This window comes from Octodon degus, unplaced genomic scaffold (genome assembly GCF_000260255.1).
Source record: "Octodon degus isolate 3935 unplaced genomic scaffold, OctDeg1.0 scaffold00057, whole genome shotgun sequence".
NCBI lineage: Eukaryota > Metazoa > Chordata > Mammalia > Rodentia > Octodontidae > Octodon > Octodon degus.
In genome coordinates this window covers 8,361,604-8,384,962 of record NW_004524633.1, presented here as the reverse complement: position 1 = coordinate 8,384,962, position 23,359 = coordinate 8,361,604, and the positions used below count along the sequence as shown (strand labels likewise).

The 23,359-nt window shown below is 41.1% G+C and overlaps 1 protein-coding gene and 1 non-coding gene across 2 annotated transcripts in view; one reads left to right on the top strand and one right to left on the bottom strand.

The window, feature by feature from the left end:
• Ankrd13c (ankyrin repeat domain 13C) overlaps nucleotides 1-23,359 on the top strand; it is a 64,975-nt gene that overhangs the window by 30,134 nt on the left and 11,482 nt on the right. The window contains exons 4-8 of the mRNA XM_023718281.1: nucleotides 5,789-5,893; nucleotides 11,679-11,764; nucleotides 13,272-13,317; nucleotides 17,291-17,357; nucleotides 18,770-18,914. Of these exons, the coding sequence (XP_023574049.1) occupies nucleotides 5,789-5,893; nucleotides 11,679-11,764; nucleotides 13,272-13,317; nucleotides 17,291-17,357; nucleotides 18,770-18,914 (449 nt within the window). The remainder of the gene's footprint in view (nucleotides 1-5,788; nucleotides 5,894-11,678; nucleotides 11,765-13,271; nucleotides 13,318-17,290; nucleotides 17,358-18,769; nucleotides 18,915-23,359) is intronic.
• On the bottom strand, nucleotides 2,657-2,763 carry LOC111817442. Its single transcript, XR_002821641.1, has one exon. It is a non-coding gene; the product is annotated as a U6 spliceosomal RNA (small nuclear RNA).

The window sequence follows — 23,359 nt, the reverse complement described above, 5'->3', positions numbered from 1 at the left end:
TCAAGGTTCTCAGGGCTCCCCACAGTTGCTGGGGCTTGGATGTCTTTCAGTTACCTTGAAGGAGGGGGAAATGTGGGAAACACTTGGGCATTTACTCTTCAGGGGTCTTTTTTTGTGTACAGTGGGAACCACAGATACTGTATTTATCCATTTACAGTTTCGCAGTCCTGCACCCCCCCAATGAGATTTTTTTATTTTTTTGATACTGTGGTATGATTGAAATGTACAGAACAAAAAAGATCTTTATATGTGGTTCTGTGAATTGTATGTTGTACGAGTGTTCAGTCTATGATACTTTGATCTGCTGAGACATTGCTTCAGTGCCTGTATTGTTGAAGGTCACTTTCTGTTTCCATATTTGTTTGTAAACATGATAGAAGTTTCTTAGAGCATTTAAATATTACTTGTTTGAAGATAAGGGAGAGGGAGGTAGATATCTCATTTAGTCCCTTTTATCATTCATTTGTTTTGCTTGGTTGAGGCAGGGTCTTACTATGTAGTCCAGGCTGGCCTTGAACTCACTGGTAACCCAGGTTGGTCTCAGTTTGTACAATCCTGCCTCAGCCTCCAGTGCTGGGGTTACAGATGTGCCCCCATACCCAGCCTTGTAATTCATCTTAACCCACTGAATGACTTCATTAACTTTATTCAGCTTTTTTACAGAATTCCAATTTTTTTTTAAACTTCTGAGCCCACTGACAAAAGTTAGTATGTTATCTGGAGATTTTTAACTATGGATTTACATGGAAATGAGAAACATACTTGCATAAGGAAGATTATAAATCTTTAGGAGGTATAATCAGAAATAAATCTTTACTTCTCATTCTTTAGATTAGAAACGTAAGAGAAGGTTTCTTTACATTAGTTGTTCCATGTTTTAATTCTTTGTCTTTGGTGAATTTTTTTATTTTTTCCTTGCAATAAATATAGAATTAGTAAGTTTCTCAGTCTCATGAAGATCTTTGGATGGCCTGTTGTGTTTCCACTTATGCTGTTTATCCCATCTACTCTGTGTGTGTGTGTTTTAAGGCAGGGTCTCACTATATAGCCCAAGCTGGCCTTGAACTCTCAACAGTTCTGCCTTAGCCTCCCAAGCGCTGGGGTCGCAGGCATATACCACACACCCAACAGTTTACTCCATATATTATCACCTTTACAGCACTTGCTTCTTTGTGTGTGATTTTTACTGCTTGTGCTTTCAGTTTGTCCATGCCTAGTTCTCAAGTCCTGACTTCTTCCTGGAGTGTTTACGCATTCGGTGAACTCTTAGTGCCTTAGTGCCATTGGTCTCTCCATTTCTTCTTCTGGTGTGTCAATCTGTCTCATTTTCTTTTCTTTTTTTTTTTTTTTAAACTTATCATCTACTTTTTTTTTTTTTTTTTAATGGAACTGGGGATTGAACTCAGGTCCTCACACTTGCGAGGGAAGCGCTTATTCTACTGAGCCATCTCCCCAGCTCACTGCCTCGTTTTCTTATTATTCATTTTTAACATTGCTGAGAACGAACTTTGGGTTGATCCAGTTTTCTATTTTTCATGTAGTAGAGCACTTGCAGTGTAATCAGCGTAGCTCCGATTGTGCTGTGGCTCATCTTAACTTCAGTGGAACTAGCTGGGTGCTTAGCGGGCACCTGCTCTGAGCTTCCGTGGTGCGTCAAAGGAGGCAGCGTGCCTTGCGGAGTGCATGAGCCTGATATAACTAGGATGTTGCTTTAGATGGGTACAATACCCTTACGGATCCTTTTAATACTAATATTTTAATACTTTAAATTTAGCTTAATATTTTAAATTTTTAAAATTTTGTCAGTGATTCTTTTGTTATTAGTATATGCAATTGCAACAGTGAAATAACACAGTGTAAAGAAAGAGGAGCATCTTCTGTTTCTTTTTCTGGCGTGATCAGTACCGGGAGCTACACAGACCTGCTGTGCCTTACTCTTTCCTCTTAACGAGGGGGTTCACCCGCGTTCTCAAGCAGAATCACAGCCCAGCACTTTGGAATAGCTTCTTTTCACTTGTGGTTTCCTCTGTGCTTGCCTTTCCTTAGTTTCTTGATGCACACACATGTGTGTATGTTTTCCTAAAAGTCAGTGGTAGGGTTTTTGGAGTGAGTGTCCTTTTTTTTTGGTCCATGTGTTTTTAGTCCTTTTTTTTTTTTTTTAATTCTTTTTAGCCTGGCTGTCCATTTTTACTAATCATCTGTTCCCTGTAACCATGACAACCCTCAATAGAGCTTGTTCAATGTTCTTCCAGTTCTGCACTGTGCTAATTACATACAAATATGTATTTGTGTAAAGACATTGTGCTCATGTATATGATACATTCTTTAGACTTTAAAGAAATGAGGTGCTTTTCTGCTTGTGGTAGATTTTATGAGTTATTCTTTGAAAATTCCTTTAAATCTCTTAGGATAGTTCTAATGTATTTTTTTTAAAATTTATTTATTATTTTTGTGTTTAGTACAGGGTCTCACTATGTAGATCGGACTCATAGTGGTTCTATGTTCAGCCTCCCAAGCACCGGGATTACAGGCATGCACCACGACACCCAGTCTCAATGTGGTCTCAGCACTTCCGGGGGTGGGGCCAGCATGGCAGGCTGCGCTCTGCCTAAGCAGGTGCTTTAGCAGCCCTGTTTTCTGACTTTTTTTTTTTTTTTTAAATATGGACTGCTTCACAAATTCGCATGTCATCCTTGGGCAGGGGCCATACTAATCTTCTTTCTATCGTTCCAGTTTTAGTATATGTGCTACCGAAGCGAACACTTTTTTTCATATTTATAAAACATTTCTATTCCTTTTTTAATTCAACATTTTGTTGTAAAAAATTTAAATACACAGAAAAATTGATAGATTATATCTGTGGACACATATACCCTTCAGATAGGCTCAGTTATGGTAGTACTAGATCATGTCTGTGTTATCTTTTTATCTTTGTATGTTTTATGTTTCTTTCTGTATGATTTAAAAATTGTAGACATTACCTGAGTGTGGTGGTGCATGCCTATCATCCCAGCACCTGAGAGGCTTCCAGGAGAATCACCTTGAGCCTGAGACCAGCCTGGGTCACATAGTAAGGCGCTAGCTCAGAAAAAAAGGGAAAAAAAGGCAGTGATAGGATAGTTCACCCCTGTATACATCAGCATATAGAAATAAGGACGTTCTTCATAGTGACATTATTGTTACACTGAAGAACACCGATAGTAGTAGTGTAATGTCACCCTGTAGCCTGTACACATTCACATACCTGCAGTTATTCCAAAAATGTCTTTTGGGTGGTTTATATTAAGAAATGACCCAAGGGGCTAGGGAGATGGCTCAGTGGAATAAGTGCTTCTCTGGCAACTGTAAGCGCCTGAGTTCAATCCCCAGTTCCGCAAAAAGAAAAAAAAAAAAAAAAGACCCAAATGAAGTTTATTTGTCACATTTGGTTGTTATGTCTCTTTTGTAACATAGAGCAGGTTGTGCACCAATTTTCTTCATTATGTCTGAACTTTTCAAAACTTATCCAGTCAACTTTTGGAATGTTCTCTAGCTTGGATATGTCTGATTATTTTCTCATTTAAGAGTTACTTATCTTTTCTGTAAATTGAGAAGTAGCAATGGGGACTTGTTGAGATTAAACATTTCTGGAAAAAGCACTTCACAGGTGATGCCGAGAGCTGTGTGTGCAAGCCGCTAGGGAACATACAATGTAGGCTGTTCCGTTATCAGTGCTGCTACACGGATGTTTGCTAGTGCTCTCTATGTATATCCACTACCCAGGAGTATTTTTCTGGTATTGTTGAGTAATGGGCAGCACTTTGGTACTGTGTATGTATCCAGTTTTACAATGTATAACTTTAACCTAGTGGCTTTAGCGTTCATTTAGAAGTTGTGCCTCAGTGTGTTATTATACTGGATGCTGTAGTATACTTGTCTTCCAATTTTATCATTTATTAAGCTGGAATTACATTATTCTGCAAGGAACTCATCACTGTCTTAGGTAGACCATCTGTCTATCTACCTCTTTATCTTCCCAGTGTAGGGAATTGAACCCAGGGCCTTTGCTCTGACCAGCCTTCCCAGACCATTTTACTTTATTTGTGTTCTTGAGACAGGGTCTCACTGGGTCTCAGTTGCCAGACTGGGCTCAGACTTGCGCTCCCTCTGCTTGCGCCTACCAGAGTGCTGGGCTACACAGCGTGGCCAGCTGCCTCTTGCTGTTTTTCTTTTTGTTTTTTGTCAGTACCAGGGATTGAGCTTGTTACCTTGCACTGCCAGGTAGGTACTTAATTCTTCTGGGCTATATCCTCATCCTGCTTTTATTTTTCAATTTCAGTTATTTCTGTGTTCTAACTAGTTGGCTATTACACTTTCTCACGCCCAGTTTCTCAAACTTGAACATTGACTGACCATTCTAGCTGGCTCCGTGGCCTTTTGAAACAATGCTATGTATTTATTTATTGTCTTTTTGAGACAGGGTCTCACTATGCTGTTTGAGCTGGACTTGAGCTCACTTTGTGCCCTGGCTAGTCTTAATGCTCAAGGATCCTCCTGCCTTAGCCTCCCAGGTGTTAGGATTACAGGCATGCGCCATCCTGCCCTGCACCAGCAATGCTGCTTAAACATAGGTGCCACATTACTCCAGTAATGTAGATGTTAATCTATTGTTATGCATGAGAAAATCTTTTTCAGTATGTTTGCCACTAAAGACAATCCTAAAATAAACATCCTATACATGCTCTTAGGTAGTTCTGTATTAACAGACTTTGTGAAACACATCTGTGAGATTTCGGTATGTGCCTCACTTTATGCCAGTACACTGTAGTGCTAGTAGAGGTTTTCCTTCTGTCATGAGGAATAGTGACAAAGTCGGGCCGTTCCTCTGCCTCCCTGGCACCACACTGGTGCAGCAGCTGCATTTCCTTTAGAGCACTTGCTAGATTTTTTTGTTCACTGGTTTTCTTCCAACGTTGGATATAAGCCCTTTGGTAGTAAGACCTTAGTGTTCCCGCTTCACGGCTTATATCTGGTGCTTGGGATTTAGAAATGGCAGGATGTAAACACTTGAGAAACGGTTAATGAATGCTTGTGTGAATGAATGCGTGTGTGACTGTACTGCCTAAGTTTTATTAATGGACTTCTGCTTTTTAATGAGATTTCTCAGCCTATAGGGGCTGGGGAGGTGGCTCAGTAGAATAAGCACTTCCCTGGCAAGCACAAGGGCCTGAGTTCAATCCCCAGTTCCACCAAAAAAAAAAAGAAAGAAGAAATAGATTTCTCAGCCTATAGAATAATTAATTTTTGTTTTTTGGAAAATTGTACTTTTATAAGCAGAGTTTTACCCTTTTGGGGTGTTGCTCCAACTAAAAATTATAAAATTTGAAAAATTAGGGTTTGTGGAAGTAGTGCTGATTTTTTTTTTTTTTTTTTTTTTTTAATAATGAGCTTCCTTTGATACGACAGCACACAGATCCTCTTTATGGATTTTATGGGTTATATAGATGTTTGGGTGTAAATTAGTCTTGAGGTTTGTAGGTTATCTTAGAGTGTGGAAATATTTTCAGAATGGTCCTGGAGACAGTTGTTAGGGAGCATAATACATTTCTTTGTAAAGAGATCCATTTTATTTTTAGGTAGTAGGATGAATGCTTCTAAATCTGGAGGTCTAAAATAACCTAAGTATCTGTTTATACAGTATTTTACAAATGTATGCATTATTAATTTGTCTCAAACTTCTGCATGATGCTTTTCTTTGGCAATACTAAAAGTTGTGTGGTATTTGATGCCCATGCTGTTCTGGTTACAGAATGTGCCCACTTACTTCTGGCTCACAATGCTCCAGTAAAGGTGAAAAATGCTCAGGGATGGAGCCCTCTGGCGGAAGCCATCAGCTATGGAGACAGACAGATGAGTAAGTGTGGTGGGCGTGGGTGCTGGAGAGCCCGCAGCGAAGCGGTCCTTGTGAGGTGGTGGTCACTTGTTGTCATTTCCACACTTTGAACCTTTGAGCTATCTGTAAACTTGTAGGTGAATTGTCACGGAGGAACTTTAACACTTGAGCACAAAAGAAGAGTTGAAGAATCATGTTTAAAAAGACAGCTATTTCTCACCTTTTGCAGCACTCTGCCCTACTAATATTAGGACTTTTTAAAAAAAAGTTGACACCTGTCTTTTCTTTTTATTTATTGATTAATTATCGATTTTGGTTTGTTTGAGTCAGGTTCTTGCTATGTGGTTGAGGCTGGCCTTGAATTCACAGTGATCCTCCTGCCTTAGTCTCTGGGATGCTGAGATTAGGAATGTGTACTGTCACACGCCTCACCAGTTTGAATTCTGGAAAACTACTGGACATTGGTCTGTGCCTATAATCTCAGGCTCTGGGAGGCTGAGGTAGGAGGTACATAAATTCAAGCCTAGCCTGATGAGAGGAAAACCGATCAGATATCACTTTTGTATAAGATATAAGAAATATTGGCAGTTTTATTAAATGTATACACTTGAATACCCCATGATGTTGTGTGGTGCATGCCTGTTATGTGTGTTTAGTCTTACTTTGCTATTAAATTTGGGGCTGTTCTGGACAATTCTGTATGATTTAGTCTCTGTGTATCACACATTATATTTTAATAGACTTACCAAATCTTTGAATAACTGTTAAGAGTGAAATTGTTTTTAGGCCTAAATTAAGAGATAAAATAAGGATATTTTAAATTCCAACGTCAGAGGTAGGGAGACGAATTAATTTATTTTTTACTGGTGCTGGGGTTCAACAGGGGAATTGTGCTGCTGAGCCGCAGGCCTGACCCCAGCCTCCACCCCCTGTGGAGCCTGGGCCTCGCTAAGCTGTCCAGGCTGGCCTCCAGCAGCATTCCCCTATTCTCAGCCTTCTGAGCAGCCTTCTGGGATCATAGTGGGCATTGGTAGTCATCCTCTTCGGACAAACTTCAGGGACTCTGTGAGAATAAGAAATGGTCCTGATAGTGGATTATGTCTGGAAAAAGAAAATGTACAGATCCAAAAGATATTAAGAATAAAGGTGAGACTTTGAGATTTTCTTTGGTTTTTCTAATGAGTTAGAGTGGAGGGAAACTAGGTGGGCTTCCTAGGTTTCTGACTCACACTGATAGTTTTGTGACTGTCAAGATTCTTTGATATATTAACATGTACAGAATAGGGGCCGGTGAGGTAGCTCAGCGGACTGAAGTGCCTGCTCATGCAAACTTAGGCAAGCGCAGGGATCATGGTTTGATCCCTGCACCACATGCTGCTCGGGCCCCCTAGGCTGGCTGAGCCGACCAGAATCCAGGGCATGGTGATCCACGCCTGGAATCCCATAGCTGGGGAGGCTGAAAACAGGAGGATCACCACCAGTCCGAGCTATGTAGTGAGACTGCAACAACCAAATACATTAAAATAAAAAATAAATAAAATGTACAGAATAAAAACATTTCTGCTGTTTAGGAATTTTAATCTATTAAGGTGAAGAAAATTTTCATGGAAAACTCAATGACAGGACATTTAGTGATGGATTTCAGTGCAGAAGAGAGGCCCCCCTGGGGGGTGGCCTGCAGGCGGCCTCCGAGCGTGCGCTGACAGCCCTGGGCTGTGGGGTGCTGTGTACTCATGTCTCCCAGCTAGGAAACTGTACTTAACTTTGATTTAAAGGGTGATTGATGGAACGGGTTGTGGTACCTGCAAAGAGGTCCTAACGTACATGTATTTATAATGGCATTTGTCCTCTGTCCTGTGAAATGATTTGAAATGGTATGGTTTAAAGTCTTTAGGGGCTGGGAGATGGCTCAGTAGAATATGCGCTTGCCTGGCAAGTGCAAGGGGCTGAGTTCAATCCCTGGTTCTGGAAAAAAAAAAAAAAAAAGTCTTTACTATTTAGCTGTGTTACATTAAAATCTTCTGGGCATTAAAATTCTTTTTAATAAATCAGATATTCTAATACAAATTATTAATGAAAGCTATTTGTGTGTGGGTTTTTGTCTAATATCTGATAATTTTGTCAATGTTTAATAGAATACGCAGTGTTTGATGTTTAATGTTAATAGAATAAGCAGTGCTAACTAGACTATTGATTAACGACTGCTCAGAAGCATTTTACTTAATACTTGTATTCATTTTCTGCCACTCAGTGGTTACCTGGTGAATGGTGGGGGACCTGAAACAGCATGGATGGAACTTGAGTCTGTTTGGAATTGCTGTCCCCCCCACTTGCTCCCTAGCCTCCCTCAGATGGAGGCAGCTCTGGTTTCTGGTCGACCCTGGGACTTGTGTACCTTGTGTCTAGGAGTTAGGAGCTTATAGGGCTTATTGTAGCAGCATACTTCCAGTAGCTTTGGGAATTTTGTCAGCCTGTGGCTCACAGCCTCATATTCAGCGAGCAAGCGTCATCTTCATTTCTGAGAGATGCCTTTCCTCAGCTCCTGGAGTACTGTGGTCTCTCTCCTTGTCACAAATCCTTAGAGTGATCCCCTCCTTGCTTTTGCATCTTAGTTCACATAAGTAGTTGTTCAGTGCTTGTTCCTTCCTCTATCCTGATGATAGACACTCTCAGAGAACTCAGACATGAGTATGTTGACTTCTTCACTTTTTAAAATCTTTGGCAGAGTATTCAGTGAATGGCCAATAAGTGGATAAAATTGCAGCTCGGTGTGGGTGGTACCCACCATAGTGCTGGTGACTCAGAAGACTGAGCAGCCGGCTCCCCAGTTCCACAAGGTTAGGGGCAGCTGCAGAGTTTGAGACCCTGTATCAAAATGAAAATTTTGAGGCTGGGGAGATAACTGAGCCTGTCCTGTGATGGAGGACTCTGAAGGCCCAGGCTTCTAGTGCAGCATGAGATTGACCTCCAGAGTAGACCTGGGTGCACAGGAGGAGGGGCAGTGGGGGCTTCCTGAGCTCTGCCGGTCTGTGGCCTTTGCGTCAGCCTCTGTGCATCTAGAAGGAAGCAGGAAATAGATCAGGGTTAGGAGGCAGAGGTGAGGACAGAGACTTAAGGAATCTTTGGAGCAGAGGAGTTAGTTCCAAAGATTTAGCTCAAATAAACTGAAAACTTGGTGGGAGGAGGAGTTGTGTATGAATTCTATGTCTAAATCCTGAGAAACGTAAAAAATTTATCTTCACTAAGATTCCTACAATATAGCACTGGAAATACTGGAAATTTTGTGTCATTGAAAGTGTGCTTCAATAAGCAAGCGTCTTCCAGGATCGGGGATCTCTCGCTGTCTTGCTGTGCATGAACTGTGTCGTAGTTGGCACTATCTAATCATGTTTGCTCATGAGGATATGCCTTTCTATTATTGACTGAATACTTTCAGACAGATATAATTGTAGTATGTTGATGAAATTACATCAGTTTAATGAAGAATGTCTGGTTTTTCCTTCTTAGGAGAGACCTTTTTTGTGGAGGAATTCTTCCCTTTGTATTCAGTGGAAGCCCATTTCAACCTGAAGGCAAAGTAGATTGAGTAAATATTTATTAAGATATTTGAGTTTTTAATGAAAAACAACCAGAAAAGGAATCAAACTACACTTGAGCAGCATTGATGTTAAATTACAGTAAATAGGAAGGTCAGATCTGAACAGCTGTGAGGTTCTGAAGGATTTTCTGTATCATTGGTTCTCAGATTCATATATTGTGGAGAAAAATTTTTGTTTGCGGACTGATATATAGAAGTATGTGTTATACTTCATGTATAACAAGTTATAAATTAACTTGTTAATTTATAAGAATTCAGATAGTACTTGGTCTGTGATTGACATTTTCATAAAGATTTGAAACCAAAAACAATGGGGAGAATAGTCGTTACATGGGAATGAATGTGTGTGTGTGTGTGTGTGTGTGTATGTGTGTGTGTGTGTGTGTGTGTAAATAATTTAGAACTTATTCTAGTTCTCAGCTTTACTAAATTATTTTGCAGGTTGGGGGAAACTTGAACAGTTTGGCCCTGTAGTGTAGATGAGGCCTTGGAAACTAGTGATCTGGGTCAAAAGCTTGTTCTGGTGCAACTGAAACTAGGCCCCCGTCCCTGGCTTTTGTGTCTGGGCTTCTGTTTCAAGAGGTTGCCAGTAAACATTGTTCCTTGCTGTTTGGCTTTTTAAAATATATTAAGGTTATAGTTCGACCTGTGGCGAAGAAAGCAAAGTAGATTCTGTTTTTCTTGTTCTTTTCTGGGCTTTTCCTAACTCAACCTAAGTGAACAAAGTAAATCTGGTCTGTGCTTTCACCCCTCCTCCTCTCACCCTCCCATCTTGTCCTTGTTTTCCGCTTTCTCCTCACTCCTCCTCTTTTTATTCTCCTGCTACATCTCTGTTCCACATGGAGCTTGAAATGGTTTATAAAACTGCATACTACAGCATAGTAAAGATAGAGAAAGCCCTCTGAAGATATGTGTGTGTAAGTGTCAGGAGCAGGAAGAAACTAGCAGATATTGATGTACATACACAACACACATTTTTTTATATTTTGCAAGGCTTAAACTGTAATGTTTTTCATAATTTTGATATATGGTAGGGGTTAATCTGTTGATTTTTCCAAGCCAAACAAGTTCTCTCTTCTAGTAGAGAGAACTTTTGTTTACTTAACTATAGGCCCAGTGATAAGAATTTTTTTTTTTTTTTTAATGTATTTGGTACAGGGTCTGACTACACAGCTCAGACTTGTAGTGGTCCTCCTGTTCTCAGCTTCCCCGGCACTAGGATTACAGGCATGTGCCACCATGCCCAGTCTTTGTGGCCAGCTCAGTATGCCTGGGGGTGGGGCAGGCACAGCGTGTAGTGTGGGGAATGAACCCCGGTTCCTGCGTTTGCCATGTAGGCACTTAGTCTGCTGAGCTATGTCACTGGCCCTGAAGTCTTGATTTCATAAAAGGTGAGAAATTACTCTGGATTGTTTCAGGTTCTTGTAACTCTTCGCTGTCGTAGCAGGGCAGTGTTTTATCTTTCTCTATACCGTGTTAATGACATGAGGGTACAGGCTCCAGTGGGAAAAGCAGATACACCTGAGAATAAAGGCACACGGATACACGCTTTTGGAAAAGTAGTGTCTGAAAGGATTGCTGAGATGTACTGGCCTTTAGATTTTCCTTGAGGTCAGTACAGTAACAGGGTATAGCATCATTGAGAAATCTTAAAAAGCTGGTAAACCCTTACTGATAATTAAAAAGTAGGAAAAACTAATATTGTATAGGTTGCTGTTGGGTAGCTCTTCTGTTATTTCTTGGGGGATCATATCCTTTTACTTGATTCATTTATTCTCTTACACACACACACACACACACACACACACACACACACGTCTATATGTGTGTATATCCCGTATATGTTTGTTTGTTCATTTATTTATTTTTGGTACTGGGGATCAAACTCAGGGCTTTATGCTTGCTAGGCGGGCCCTTAAGCCACTGAGCTATCTCCCCGGCCCCCCATACATATTTTTTAAAAAATACCATATATCTCATGTTCTCAGACTTCTGTCTCAAGTTTTGCTACTCAGAGACCTTCAGTAATTTAAATATTGCTCTTTGATGTCTGATTTTAAAACATTGGAATTACAGCTGTGTCCAAATGTACGTGAATGTATACATATGCAACATGTATGTTGTGTCTACATATATAATAAGCCAATGGTGTTTTCTAACATGGTAAAAATTACTTTCAGCTAACTATTTCTTTAATTTAAACTTTAGTTACAGCTCTTTTAAGGAAGCTTAAGCAGCAATCCAGGGAAAGTGTTGAAGAAAAACGACCTCGATTATTAAAAGCCCTGAAAGAGGTAGGTTGTGTTTCTTTGCTGATTTTCCAGCTAAAGAACATTTTAAATACAGTGTTAAGCATTATTTCCTAATTGAAATAGTAAAATGCTATGATTATAATACATAAACGTGGGCCAGCCAAAGAGCTCAGTGAATTATAGTGCCTGCAAGCAGGGGCTGGGGCCGGGGTTTGAGACTGGGCGTGGTGGCGCATGCCTGAAATCCCAGCTCTTGGGAGGCTGTAAACAGGAGGATCGCTATGAGTCCGATCTAGTAGTGAGACCCTGAACACCCTGTAGACCCTTCCTAAAATTAAAGAAATAAAATAAACAAATAAATATACACACACATACACACACACACACACACACACACACACACAATCTTCGTAGATACACCCATTTTCTTTGAAGAGGAAGATAAGATTTATGACTTTTAACAAATTAGGTGAGTACGCCATGATAGTAGTCGTAATCAGTGGTAGTGACTCCTCCTTGTCCTGTAAAGTGGAGTGTGCTTTCCTGGTTGGAGCTCCTGTGCTTGAGGCAGCAGCTTGCCTTTTCTTTCTAGAAGAAGCATTCTTTTTGCCCAGTCCTTTGGGTGAGGACTGAAGGGAGAGATCCTCGTTTCCTGTTGTTACTCGCATCCTGAGAAATGAGAGGCTTGTGGAGCTGTGGGAGACCTGTCATCCTGCCCAAGGGAGGAGGTCCTGATGTCCTGCCCTGGTGACCATGTGACAACATGACAGTGGCCTGGCTTCTTTTAGCTAGGAATGCTTATATATTTAGGGCTTTACTTTTTCCCCCTCTATATGTTTTTAAAGGATAAAAAATAGTAAAAAACAAAAAAGTCTAAAAACAATACAAAATTTCACTGAACAAAGTAATAGAAATTCAACAGTGGTTGTTATACTGGATATTGTTGTATTTAAATTAGTTGTTCAGGTTAGCAAATGTAAGTATGCAAAATTGGTTAAAAGAAGATAAAAAACTAAAGAGGAGAGACAAAAAAAATTTAAACATTAACTGCTTTTTTCAGTAGACCAGCAGCAGTCAGCAGTGCAGTTATGTGAAGACACATAGAAGGAGCCCTTCATTTTATTTAGGTTGCCGTAATATATATTATCAGCATTTACTTTTTCATTATTTGAAATAGGAAAGACTAACTTGATATCTTTTGAGAAATGGAATCTTTGTTAACACAAATTTAAATGCCGTTTTAAACCTGTGGTTTGCATGTTTTCTTTGTAATCAGTTAGCACGTACTGTTGTATTTTTATATTTTCTGTTTCATACTGAACATTAAAATTTAATTATTATTTATTCTTGCCTATACACCAGTAATGTTAAAAGGTTTTTTTTTGGTGGAACCAGGGAATGAAGTCAGGCCCTTGCCCTTGCCAGGCAAGGGCTTATTCTGGTGAGCCATCTCTCTGGCCCCTAAAATTTTTTAAAAATCAAAATAATAAGCAGGCATATGAGCTGTTAACTAGTTGCTTTTACTAATTACTCACATTTCGTTTTTCAGCTAGGTGACTTTTATCTAGAACTTCACTGGGATTTTCAAAGCTGGGGTAAGTGTATGCTGTTTTACTGTAAAATAAGTATTCATGCAGTGATATAAGGGCCAAAAGCTTGACTATACGTTAACATAGCAGATTTGATCCTTATTATAAGGAAATTTAGCAATTTTTATCCTGAAGTTTGAGAACTGTATTAATTTTTTTAAAACATTAAAATAGAGCTTAAAATTTTTAATTTAATGTAAAAGATTTTCAGAGAAGATAATTGTGGGATTATTGGACTGTTTATGAAAGCTGGAAATACAGTACTTAGATTTTCAAATGTGAAGAGTTTGGTTAGTGCTGCTTGATTATATTTTGTCATCTTTCAATCGTTTTGCTACTTATATACTTTATAGCCACTATCTTTACACATACTGTTTGGTTATATAATGTTCTGATTGTGTATGGAAGATGTTAATTTTGATCTATGTACTTTACAGTGAGTTAGTGATTTATTGTAGGAAAATGAGCCCCCCTTCAGTTTTTAAAAATGGTATGAAAAATTGAAGCACCACCACCCTGCCCCCACTGTTTGTTTTGTTTTTAAAACAGAGTCTGCCTAACTCGCCCAGGCTGACCTCAGATTTTCTGTCCTGCCTCAGCTTCCCCAGTAGCTGGGATTCCAGGCATGTGCACAACACTTGGCTTTTTTAAAAAAATGCATTTAGTGCAGGGTCTGCAGGGTCTATAGAATCTCACTATGTAGATTGTACTCATAGTGATTCTCCTGTTTTCAGCCTCCCAAGTGCTGGGATTATAGGCGCACAGCACCACACCCAGGCTCAACTTCATTCTCAGCGCACCCCGGGGGCAGGGACAGCACAGCATGCAGGGGATTGAACCAGGGCGCTGCGCTCTGCCCAAGCAGGTGCTGTAGTCTGCTGAGCTATCTGGCCGGCCAACACCTGGCTTCTTTGCTTTGTGAAAGATGAAATCAGCTGGGGAGAAAACTCTGTGCCCAAACAGGAAATAGAATGTTAGTGACCTTTGTTTTAGTAACTAAACAATGAAATTTTGTTTTTAATTAAAAAATTTAAAAAAATCAAATCCATGAAGATACAGGAATAGTAAATTTATGTGTTTTTAACAGCATCTCAATTATAATATTTTTAATATAAAGTTATTTGAATGCTCTTTGATAGCACCCCAAGTAATCACAGAATTAGAAAACTGAAATAGTTGAAGTATGTTATGTAACTTTGGGGAGCTATAAGGTATGTGTCTGTATAGATTATAATTATGTGAGTTATGTTTATAGTTCAGTACCTAAATTTAGTATATAACTTATTGTATTACTCTATATGTATTTACTTGTTACACGTGGATGTTTCTAGTTCCTACCAAATAAGGAAAGTAATGGACATTTCAATTTTTATGACTGGGAGATCAATAAATAATAACTTTATTTGAAACATATTGTGATATTTATTAACCTTGAATAAAGTTACAGTATTGTCAGAATGCCCTTGAGTTTGAAAACTGAGCTTGAACTTATCACTTAGAAAATACACATCGGATGGCATACCTGTAGTAGTAAAGGTCCTGGCAAGTTTCTTGAGAAACTTTCTTAGTACTTCTCATTTCTTCTAATTCTTTTACATCTTTTGATAACTTTTTAAAGAAGTAAATACAGCAGTAAATCTGAAATCCACTAACACTTCTCTTTATTATAGTAAAAACAATTTTCTACCACCTTGAGAAGATAGTTTTTATGTATCTTTTAATTAATAATATCTAAGTTTTCTACTAATAGTATTTTTAGCCAATGCCCCCTGCTCCCGGCCTCCCACTGGAGCTTTTGTGAAGCCACACTTCCACCAAGTAACAAAGTTATCAGCGGTTTTAAACACTGGCCTTACGACTTGCATGTACAGCTGAAGGTCAGCCTACAAAGTTTGGTATCTTAACTGATCTTTGACTAATGTAGTTCAGATGTTAATAGCAATTTTACACTCAGACTATATCGAGTTTTTAATAGAAAACTCACTGAAAGTTTTGAACATTACAGAAGATGATCAGGTATTTTAAATTTTCCCACGACTGCTTTCCAGGGGCACTGCTAAGTGTAATGCGAATGCTTTGACATCCTTTTCAGTGCTTTGAAAGTGTGCGTGCATGCGTGCAAACACCTGTCTCTTTGGTTTCTGTCCCCGACGGGCTTGGCCCGCTGCGTCGTTCTGCAAGTTGCCTTTTTTCCGTCCTGCACTGCAGAGATCTTAACCATGTTAGCTCACCTGTGCTTTATAGTTTGAACACTGCATCATGCTCTATGGCATGGTGAGTAAGACTTACCTGGTGTATTTCATCCTTACATTCCTTAGACTTACCTGGTGTATTTCATCCTTACATTCAGAGTTTTAAATTCTAAATGTAAGCAGTTCTTTCTCACATTGTTAAAACTCTAGCTTACTGAGCTAGTTTTTGCTTAAACAGTTATTATTACTTTTTTTGTGGAGCTGGGGATTGAACTCGGGACCTTGTACTTACAAGGCAAGCACTTACAATGCTGTGCTATCTCCCTGGCCCCTTAAAGAAAATTATTGATGGTCTTAGTTACTCTGCTAGTCTTAACTTGCCTTCATACCTCGTGTATCTTTCAGAAGTCTTGGCATCCTGGAAGGCACAGAAAAAGCATTTGTAGGATCTCTGTGTAGGCAGAAGGGCACAGTCACATTGATCTCAAGTAAATCTGTTAATCTGTTTTTCCTCTTAGAGACCCCAGTGCAGAGCTGTGGGTGAGCCAAGTGTGGAATGTAGTGTGTGGAGAGCCCTGGATTCAGGGAAAAATAAAAGTCCTGCTTGGTTGTCCTAATGTACATTATCTCGTAAATAATGTTGGCTCTTGTTTTCAAAGGTAACCTTTTGAGATAGGCTTTTTATTTACAATTTTTTGTTTCGTCCTTTTTTTTTTTTTTTTGATACTAGGAATTGAACTCAGGACCTTGTGCTTGCCAGGCAAGCGCTTATTCTACTGAGCTATCTCCTTGGCCCTAATGTTGACTCTTTAACTGATTTTCTTCATAACTGTCAGTGAATTACATTCTAACACAGTCAGCTTATCTTGAGTAAAACGTTACACAAAATTTTAAATGACATTTTAGTTATATGAAGAGACATAAATATATGTAATCACTTCTGAATTGTATTTGCATCTACCATTGTTAAAAATATTGGGGCTGGGGATGTAATTCAGTGGCACAGCATCTGCCTGGCAAGCAAAAATTACTGAGTTTGATTCTAGGCATAAAAAGCCCCTGAAACATAACATTTAAGCATTGTTCAATTGAATTCATGACACAGTCAATCCCTGAGGTGCTTGTCAAAAGTGTCTCTTTGAGAATTTAATTTTGACATAAAAATGTCAGCACGTTTTATTGTTGAAGTGATTTTAGTGATTTGACATCGAAGCTATGATGAATGTAATGCTAATGCTGAGAACTAACTTCATTGGTGTCTACCTAGCCCAGATACTTCAGGCACAAAAGTCTCTATTGGTGGATAACTTCTGTCACTAGATTTGATGATGTACTTTTTTACTGAACTTTTAGAATTGTTTTACCCGTCAAGACATTACGAACAAAAAAGCCATGTGATGGTGCCAGCCTATTCTAATCCCAGCACTCTGTGAGCTGAGAGGGGAGGGCTGCAAGTGCCTTTTGCATAGCCACGAGGAGGGTTTGGTTACCTTAGGGTATTGTTCCTTCGTTTAAATGTCTTGCACTGTGTCCTCAAATGTGGCATTGTGTTGAGTCTGCTAGCTCTTGAATGTGGATAAGCCGAGGGTGGCCATTACACCAAAGTTACAGTTAAGTTGTAGACACTTGGGGTGCTCCAAATGTTTATTTTTAAGTGGAAAAATCCTATTTTAAAGGAGATTTAATTTGCTGAGTTAGTAAAATGTTTTATACTTCTCTTTTAATTTAAAAGCTTACAAATGTCTCAAAATTTAGGTACTTTTTACCTTTTGTTTTTAAAAATACAGTGCCTTTACTTTCCCGAATTCTGCCTTCTGATGCATGTAAAATATACAAACAAGGTATCAATATCAGGTAAGGTGATTTAATTATTTTTTTTTCTGAGTGAAGGAAAGTTGAGATTTAGAGGGAAGTTTTCTTTTGTAATCAGAGTTTATATGTGTTTAATAATGTAAGTGCTGTGATATATTCAGATACATTACTCATTTGTGGTAATACATTTTAGGGTTGTGATCCCTAAAATCTTGACCAAAACAAAGATACAACTTTTATTCAGCTATAGACTAAATTAGGCAGAGTGGCAGCTGTGATGTAATCTAACATTTCAGATGGTCACTTTCTGATCCTAGGTTTGTTAAGGACGAAGGGACACACTAAGGAAGACCCAGCTCTTGCCTTTTGCGCCATCTCTTACATACCCTTCGCTTCCCTGCTCACCCACTCGTGTGCCCATCTGTTCAGCCATCTGTCTACTAGTGAAGACTTGCAGCCCAATTGCTCTTGTTCTCTTCCTTTTATAACTAACATTGGCATTTGGATCTGATTTTTGTCATTTCATAATTTTATTTTGTCATTTTTATCTCTAGCCTGATAATAGGCAAATTTATTGATTACATGTACGTAAACTGTAGATTCTAGTGTAGGATTCCTCTTTACATATCGGTGCCTATACATTGATAGCAGGTGCATGTGTGCCTGTGGAGCTGCACGGCCTCTTGAGTTATGCGCTGCGTTTGAGCCCCTCTTCAATAAGCTAGGGCACATGGATCTGGTGATCTAGGAAGCCCTGTGCATGCTGCCACACTTTAGGGTACTTGTAACACTTTCTGTTCTGGTTCGGAGGCTAGCCATTTGGTCAGACTTGCCAGACTGGGGCTCCAAAGAGCGTGACTCCAGAAGTACTTGGCAACAGGATCCGTAGGGCGGTCTGGACAGAGAGTGCAAGTCTGAGTTGAGGGGAACAGCAAGGCCAGGCTTTCAGTAGGTTAAGTGATTGCTCAGGGTGAAGGATGAAGTAAAGTTTGATGCCAGGTTAGACAGAAAGGCCATTCTGAATCCAAGGGTGCGGCCCATATCTTGCTGTGCTCACCTGAAACATTCTGCTGAGCCAGCACCCGGCATCCTAGTCGTAAGGGGATTGGAGAGTCTCAGACAGAGCAGCTTCCTTTTCACCTTTCCCTGTGGAAGTCACTGTCACTGAGTGGTGGGGGATTGGCTGCAAGTAAAGATACAGTAAGGGAGATATTTTTTTAACAATGGGATTTTTTTTTTCTTACTGGGTTAATGAAGTATATTTTTAACAAAGTGAAACATAGTATATTTTTAAGTAAATGTTAAGCAATATGTTTTAAATTTAGCTTTTATCTATAAACTTGAAATATGATGTTAGCATCTTGGAGAGTTTTAAAGACATAAAGTTTGTTTGGTCATTCCCAAGTTGTATCACAACTGCACTTGTCAGCTGCTTACCAACTGCTCTCCTGCAGGCTCAACACGACTCTCATAGACTTTACTGACATGAAGTGCCAACGAGGGGATCTCAGCTTCATTTTCAATGGTGATGCGGCCCCCTCTGAATCTTTTGTAGTGTTAGACAACGAGCAGAAAGTGTACCAGCGAATCCACCATGAGGTGAGCACCCCCTCTGGCCAGTGTTTCTCTGCAGGGTGGAAAGCAGTGTGCCTTCAGCCCAGCTGCCTGGGACTGCGCAAGAGGATGAGGTGCAGCTGAGATGGCTTCCTTGCAGTGCCTCCCTTCTCCGGCCCTTCGGCCTGGCCCATCACTCACCTGCTGTGTCCCTCGTATGAACAGCTTGGCTATTGCGTGCTCTTCTCTTTCTGACTCTTTGGCTGCTATGTCTTCATCTGTGCCCTTCTTATGTACACATCATCTGTCCTGTATGTTCCACTGTCGCCGTTGACAGCCTGTGTGTTCACCCTTGTTCCTGTTCCTGCTGTAACATGAAGCTTTCCTGGCAGCTGTGTCATTGCAACCCACAGGTGATTTTTAAATCAGTTTTATTTTGGCACTGGTGTTGTATTTTGCCTTGGTTTTCATCACTTCTTCCCCGTGTTATACCTGCTTCACCACATCCCTGGCCTCTGCCTTGGACTTCTCAGATTTGTGCTCTGATAGTGCATCTACTGCAGCGACCTCAGCTGGCTGGTGCACGCTCTGTTGAGATATGTGGTCTCTAGGGGAGAGGACTTACAAAGGAAAAGGAGAGAAGACGAAGGAAGTGAAGAAACAGAACGAGTACAGGGAGATAGAAGAACGGTCTGTTTGAGAAGCAGAAGGGAGATTTATCTGAGTGCGGAGAGGTTTCTTGTATCAAATGAGGGTACGTTATGAAATGGACCTGAGAGGATGCAGGATCTGCTACAGTGTTAGAGATTATTAAACCAGGTATTGGCTTGATCAAACTTCAGATGAAATGATTGTGTATATTTTCAGTGTTCTTCTCGTCTTTCCTGAAACATTTATCACGGGCCTAATAAATGTACACCCCATAGGTGCTGTGCATAGTGATATTATATTAATAGTGAGGCCAGTTATTACCATGCATTAAGCAGTGACTCCAGCATGCTAGGATTATAAGCCAAGTGTCTGTGGCTTTCCTCCTGGCCCCCTAAATAAACTGTCAGATAAGCCTTCACCTCCATCACAGACAGGAGCTTGAGGCTTGAGATGTGACTACAGCTGCAAAGTCAGACTCAGGCTTGTAGGAGGCCGAACTGCGAGAGAGCGAGTGTGGGCTGCATGGGTGTGATGAGTGCCTATCAGGGATGCGGCTTTGCCGGAAGGGCTGTAGAAACTGGAATAGTGTGTTGATAAGCACAAGCCCTCACAGTTGTTGTGAGTGGCACAGCCCAACCAGCAGCTGGCGGTGGCACTGCTGGTCATGGGGCTTTGGGTCAGGTGAGGGCTGGTCCTTGTGCTTCCTTTGTCCAACCTGCTCTAGTAGACTTCTCTGAAGTATTTGCTCTTATTGGGTCACTCTGGTCTTGAAATTTTCATTTTCTTTGCATCTGCCCCTGGTCAGCTGTTGCCCCTATTTCTCCTTACTTTCCTTTGCCTATGTCCTCCTCTCTGCTCACCCCTGAAAGGTTCCTGTGTGTGCTGCTCTCTGCACACCGACAGGACAGGCTGCCATCCTGAGGCTTTGCTGCCTCTCACAGCCTGGACCTGCACTTGCTTGGGGTCCCAGCTGCTTGGGTCCTTGAATCTCCCGAGTGCTTATCTCCCCTCCGCGGTGAGTGCTATCACTTGCTATTCAGCCAGAGCCCTGGAGCAACATCTTTTCTCGTAATCTGTGTTTCCCAGCTTGAACGGTCTGGTTACTTCATCGCTGTCTCATGACTCCCTGTCTAGTCCCTGCTGGGACGGTAGTCGATCCCTTAGCCCCTCGGTGGTCTTGCTGCTCCTTCTGGACGCATTGCAAGCCTGGCTCCCTAAGACACGCCAGGCTTCCTTGTATAATGAGTGGTCCCAATGCCAGAGCACACTTTTGTCCTTTTGTGCCCATACTTTTACTTTTTGTTGGCTCTCTTATAAATTAAATTAAATCTTTAAAAAAAAAAAATGTTTTTTCAGTACTGAGAATTGAGCTAAGGGCCTTTGCAGCTCTTCTTGGTTTTTTAATAGCAGGTCTCACTGTATGTGCCAGGCTGGCCTGAAATTCACTGTGTATCCAAGGCTGGCCATGCATTTGCAGTGATCCTCCTGCCTCAGCCTCCTGCATGCTGGGAGCTCTTTATACCATTGTAAGCTTTGAGTCAGGCTCTCGCTAAGTTACCTTAGGATATCTTGTGGTCCTCCTGCCTTGTCCTCCCTAGGTGCTGTACTCACAGCTCTGCACCACTCAGCTGGCGTGCTTTCTTGTGACCTTGGTATTTTCAGCACCGTACACTGAATTTATCACAGTTTTCCAGATGCGCCAGGCTAGTTTGAGCTGTTTTTTTGAGCTTCATTTCTCTGTGTTCACGGTGTTTCTGTTTCTGGACCTTGAATGCCTGCTTTGCATCTCACTCCGAAGGCCACCTTCTTAGTGCCACTGCCTCCCCTGCCAGGTGACCATTGCTTTCTCTGTGTCGGGAGTAAACCTGGACTTGCAGCGCTTTGCAGTGTATGTTTGCTGCAGCTTTCTCTCTGTATGTGGCCTAGCTCCTCCATGGACATGGGTTTCTTTTGCTTGCATGGTCAAGAGACTCCCTGAAAAGGCAGTTGTGCTTGCTGTATCTGCGGGCCATCCGGTTTGCCCAGTGCCACCTCTGTGCTGCTACTAGAATTGAGTAGCCACAGGCAGTGTGTACTAACCAAGCCTGACCCAGTAGCACTGCGGGTCTGTCTATAGATTTGATTGCTGACCCCTGTTCTGGACTCTGATGCCTACTAGGTGCTTTGACTTCTTGAATGTTAAATGACAGCAGGTGAGCTGGAACTGACAGTGAATGAGAAATCAGTTAAGGCAGGGAGTTTAGTGGAGCTATAGTATTGATCTTCACAGGAATGGTTAGTGGGCTAATGTGTTTGTGTATTGTCTGAGACACAGGAAAGCTAGTTTTGAGCAGTAATTTTAGGGCAGAAAATACAATAGTCTTTTCACAGTCCCATGTCCTGTGGCTGCAGGGTCAGTTAGCAGTACTTAGGCAGTTTAGTTAAAGCTGCATCTGTGCTGAAATGTGCAGACTTTGTTCTTGTCATTGTCCTGTAAAAAAATGTAGCAACTGTGTACACAGCATTGATAGTGTCTGAGTATTATGAATAACCTAAAGATCTGGGAAGATGTGCGTAGATTCCATGTGGATGTTATGGTACCGCATTCCGGAGTCGTGGCAGTCCTCAGTGTCTGGTGTCTGAGGGTTTGGGGCCGACCTCACGCAGATCCAGGGGGATGACTACGCTAGCGCTCATAGGCTTCCAGGAGGCAGGCGGTACTGCGGTAGCAGGCCTGCTTCAGGGGTGTGGTAGGAGGTGGTTTCTGATTGCAGATTGGCATTCTAAGTGTGTATTTGAAAATTGCATTTTAAACTAAAGTGTATTTATTCATAGACAATGGTATATGTTGTTTCCAGGCTAATACATAGAATTCTAGTTGACTGTTGTACACACACACACACACACACACACACACACTGTGCATGCACACACGTTTTTGTTTTAAAACAGGAAGAAAACTTTCACAGAAAGTTGGAGGGAAGAGAGCAGAGAACTGAACAGGGCTTGAGGTTGGCCCATGGGGTTGAAGGCAATGTTTGCTCTTGTCAACCCTTCTAGCCAAAGGGGTTTTTTTTTTGTTCCTAAGAAAAATGTGTGTCCAGAATTAGTTCATGTTGCCTTGCCCTACATTTTCACCTCATGTAAGGGCAAATTTTATATCTTCCATGTGTAAGGGGGGAGGAAATGATAAGGTTCCAAGTCCTTGCTCCTGTTCCCTGTGGACTCGGAGCCTGAGGAAGGGATGTCGTTTTGGTGACAGCTGGGTGGTGCAGAATGGAGTAGGCCTCAGAAGCGGAGACACAGGTGAGAACTGTGGGGAACAGAGCTCCCGCCTAGGGAGCTGCGATGTGTCTCATTGCCGGGCAGCTCTGGGTTCCCTGCCTGCTCTGAGGTGGAGCCTCATCTCCCAGTGTGCCTTCCTGCCCTGCTCACTGTCTGATGCCCTTGAGGCAAGCACAAAACTTTCCTTTCCTCTCCCCTCACATCATTGCTGCTCATTTATTTTGTACCAGCACTAGGGCATGTGGAAAGGACAAAACCTGAAGCAAGGCTGCTGTGAAATTTAGACATCATGGGCTGCTATTCATGAATCTCTTTCCTTTCTGTTAGAAACTTCCAGAAGACATATGCCTGCTCTCTTTCACTGAAAAAGAAAGGCTCAGATGACAGTGATGCTGGCTTTCTAAATTAAAAAACGCTTAAAGTCAGAGCATCGATATTTAAAGAAAGCAAGCCAGGAGTGGTGGTACATGCCTGTATCAAACTGAATCAGGAGGATTGTTGCAAGTTTGAGACCAGCCTGGGCTACAAAATGAGCTCAAGGCCAGCCTAAACTGTGTAGCAAGACTCTGGCTCAA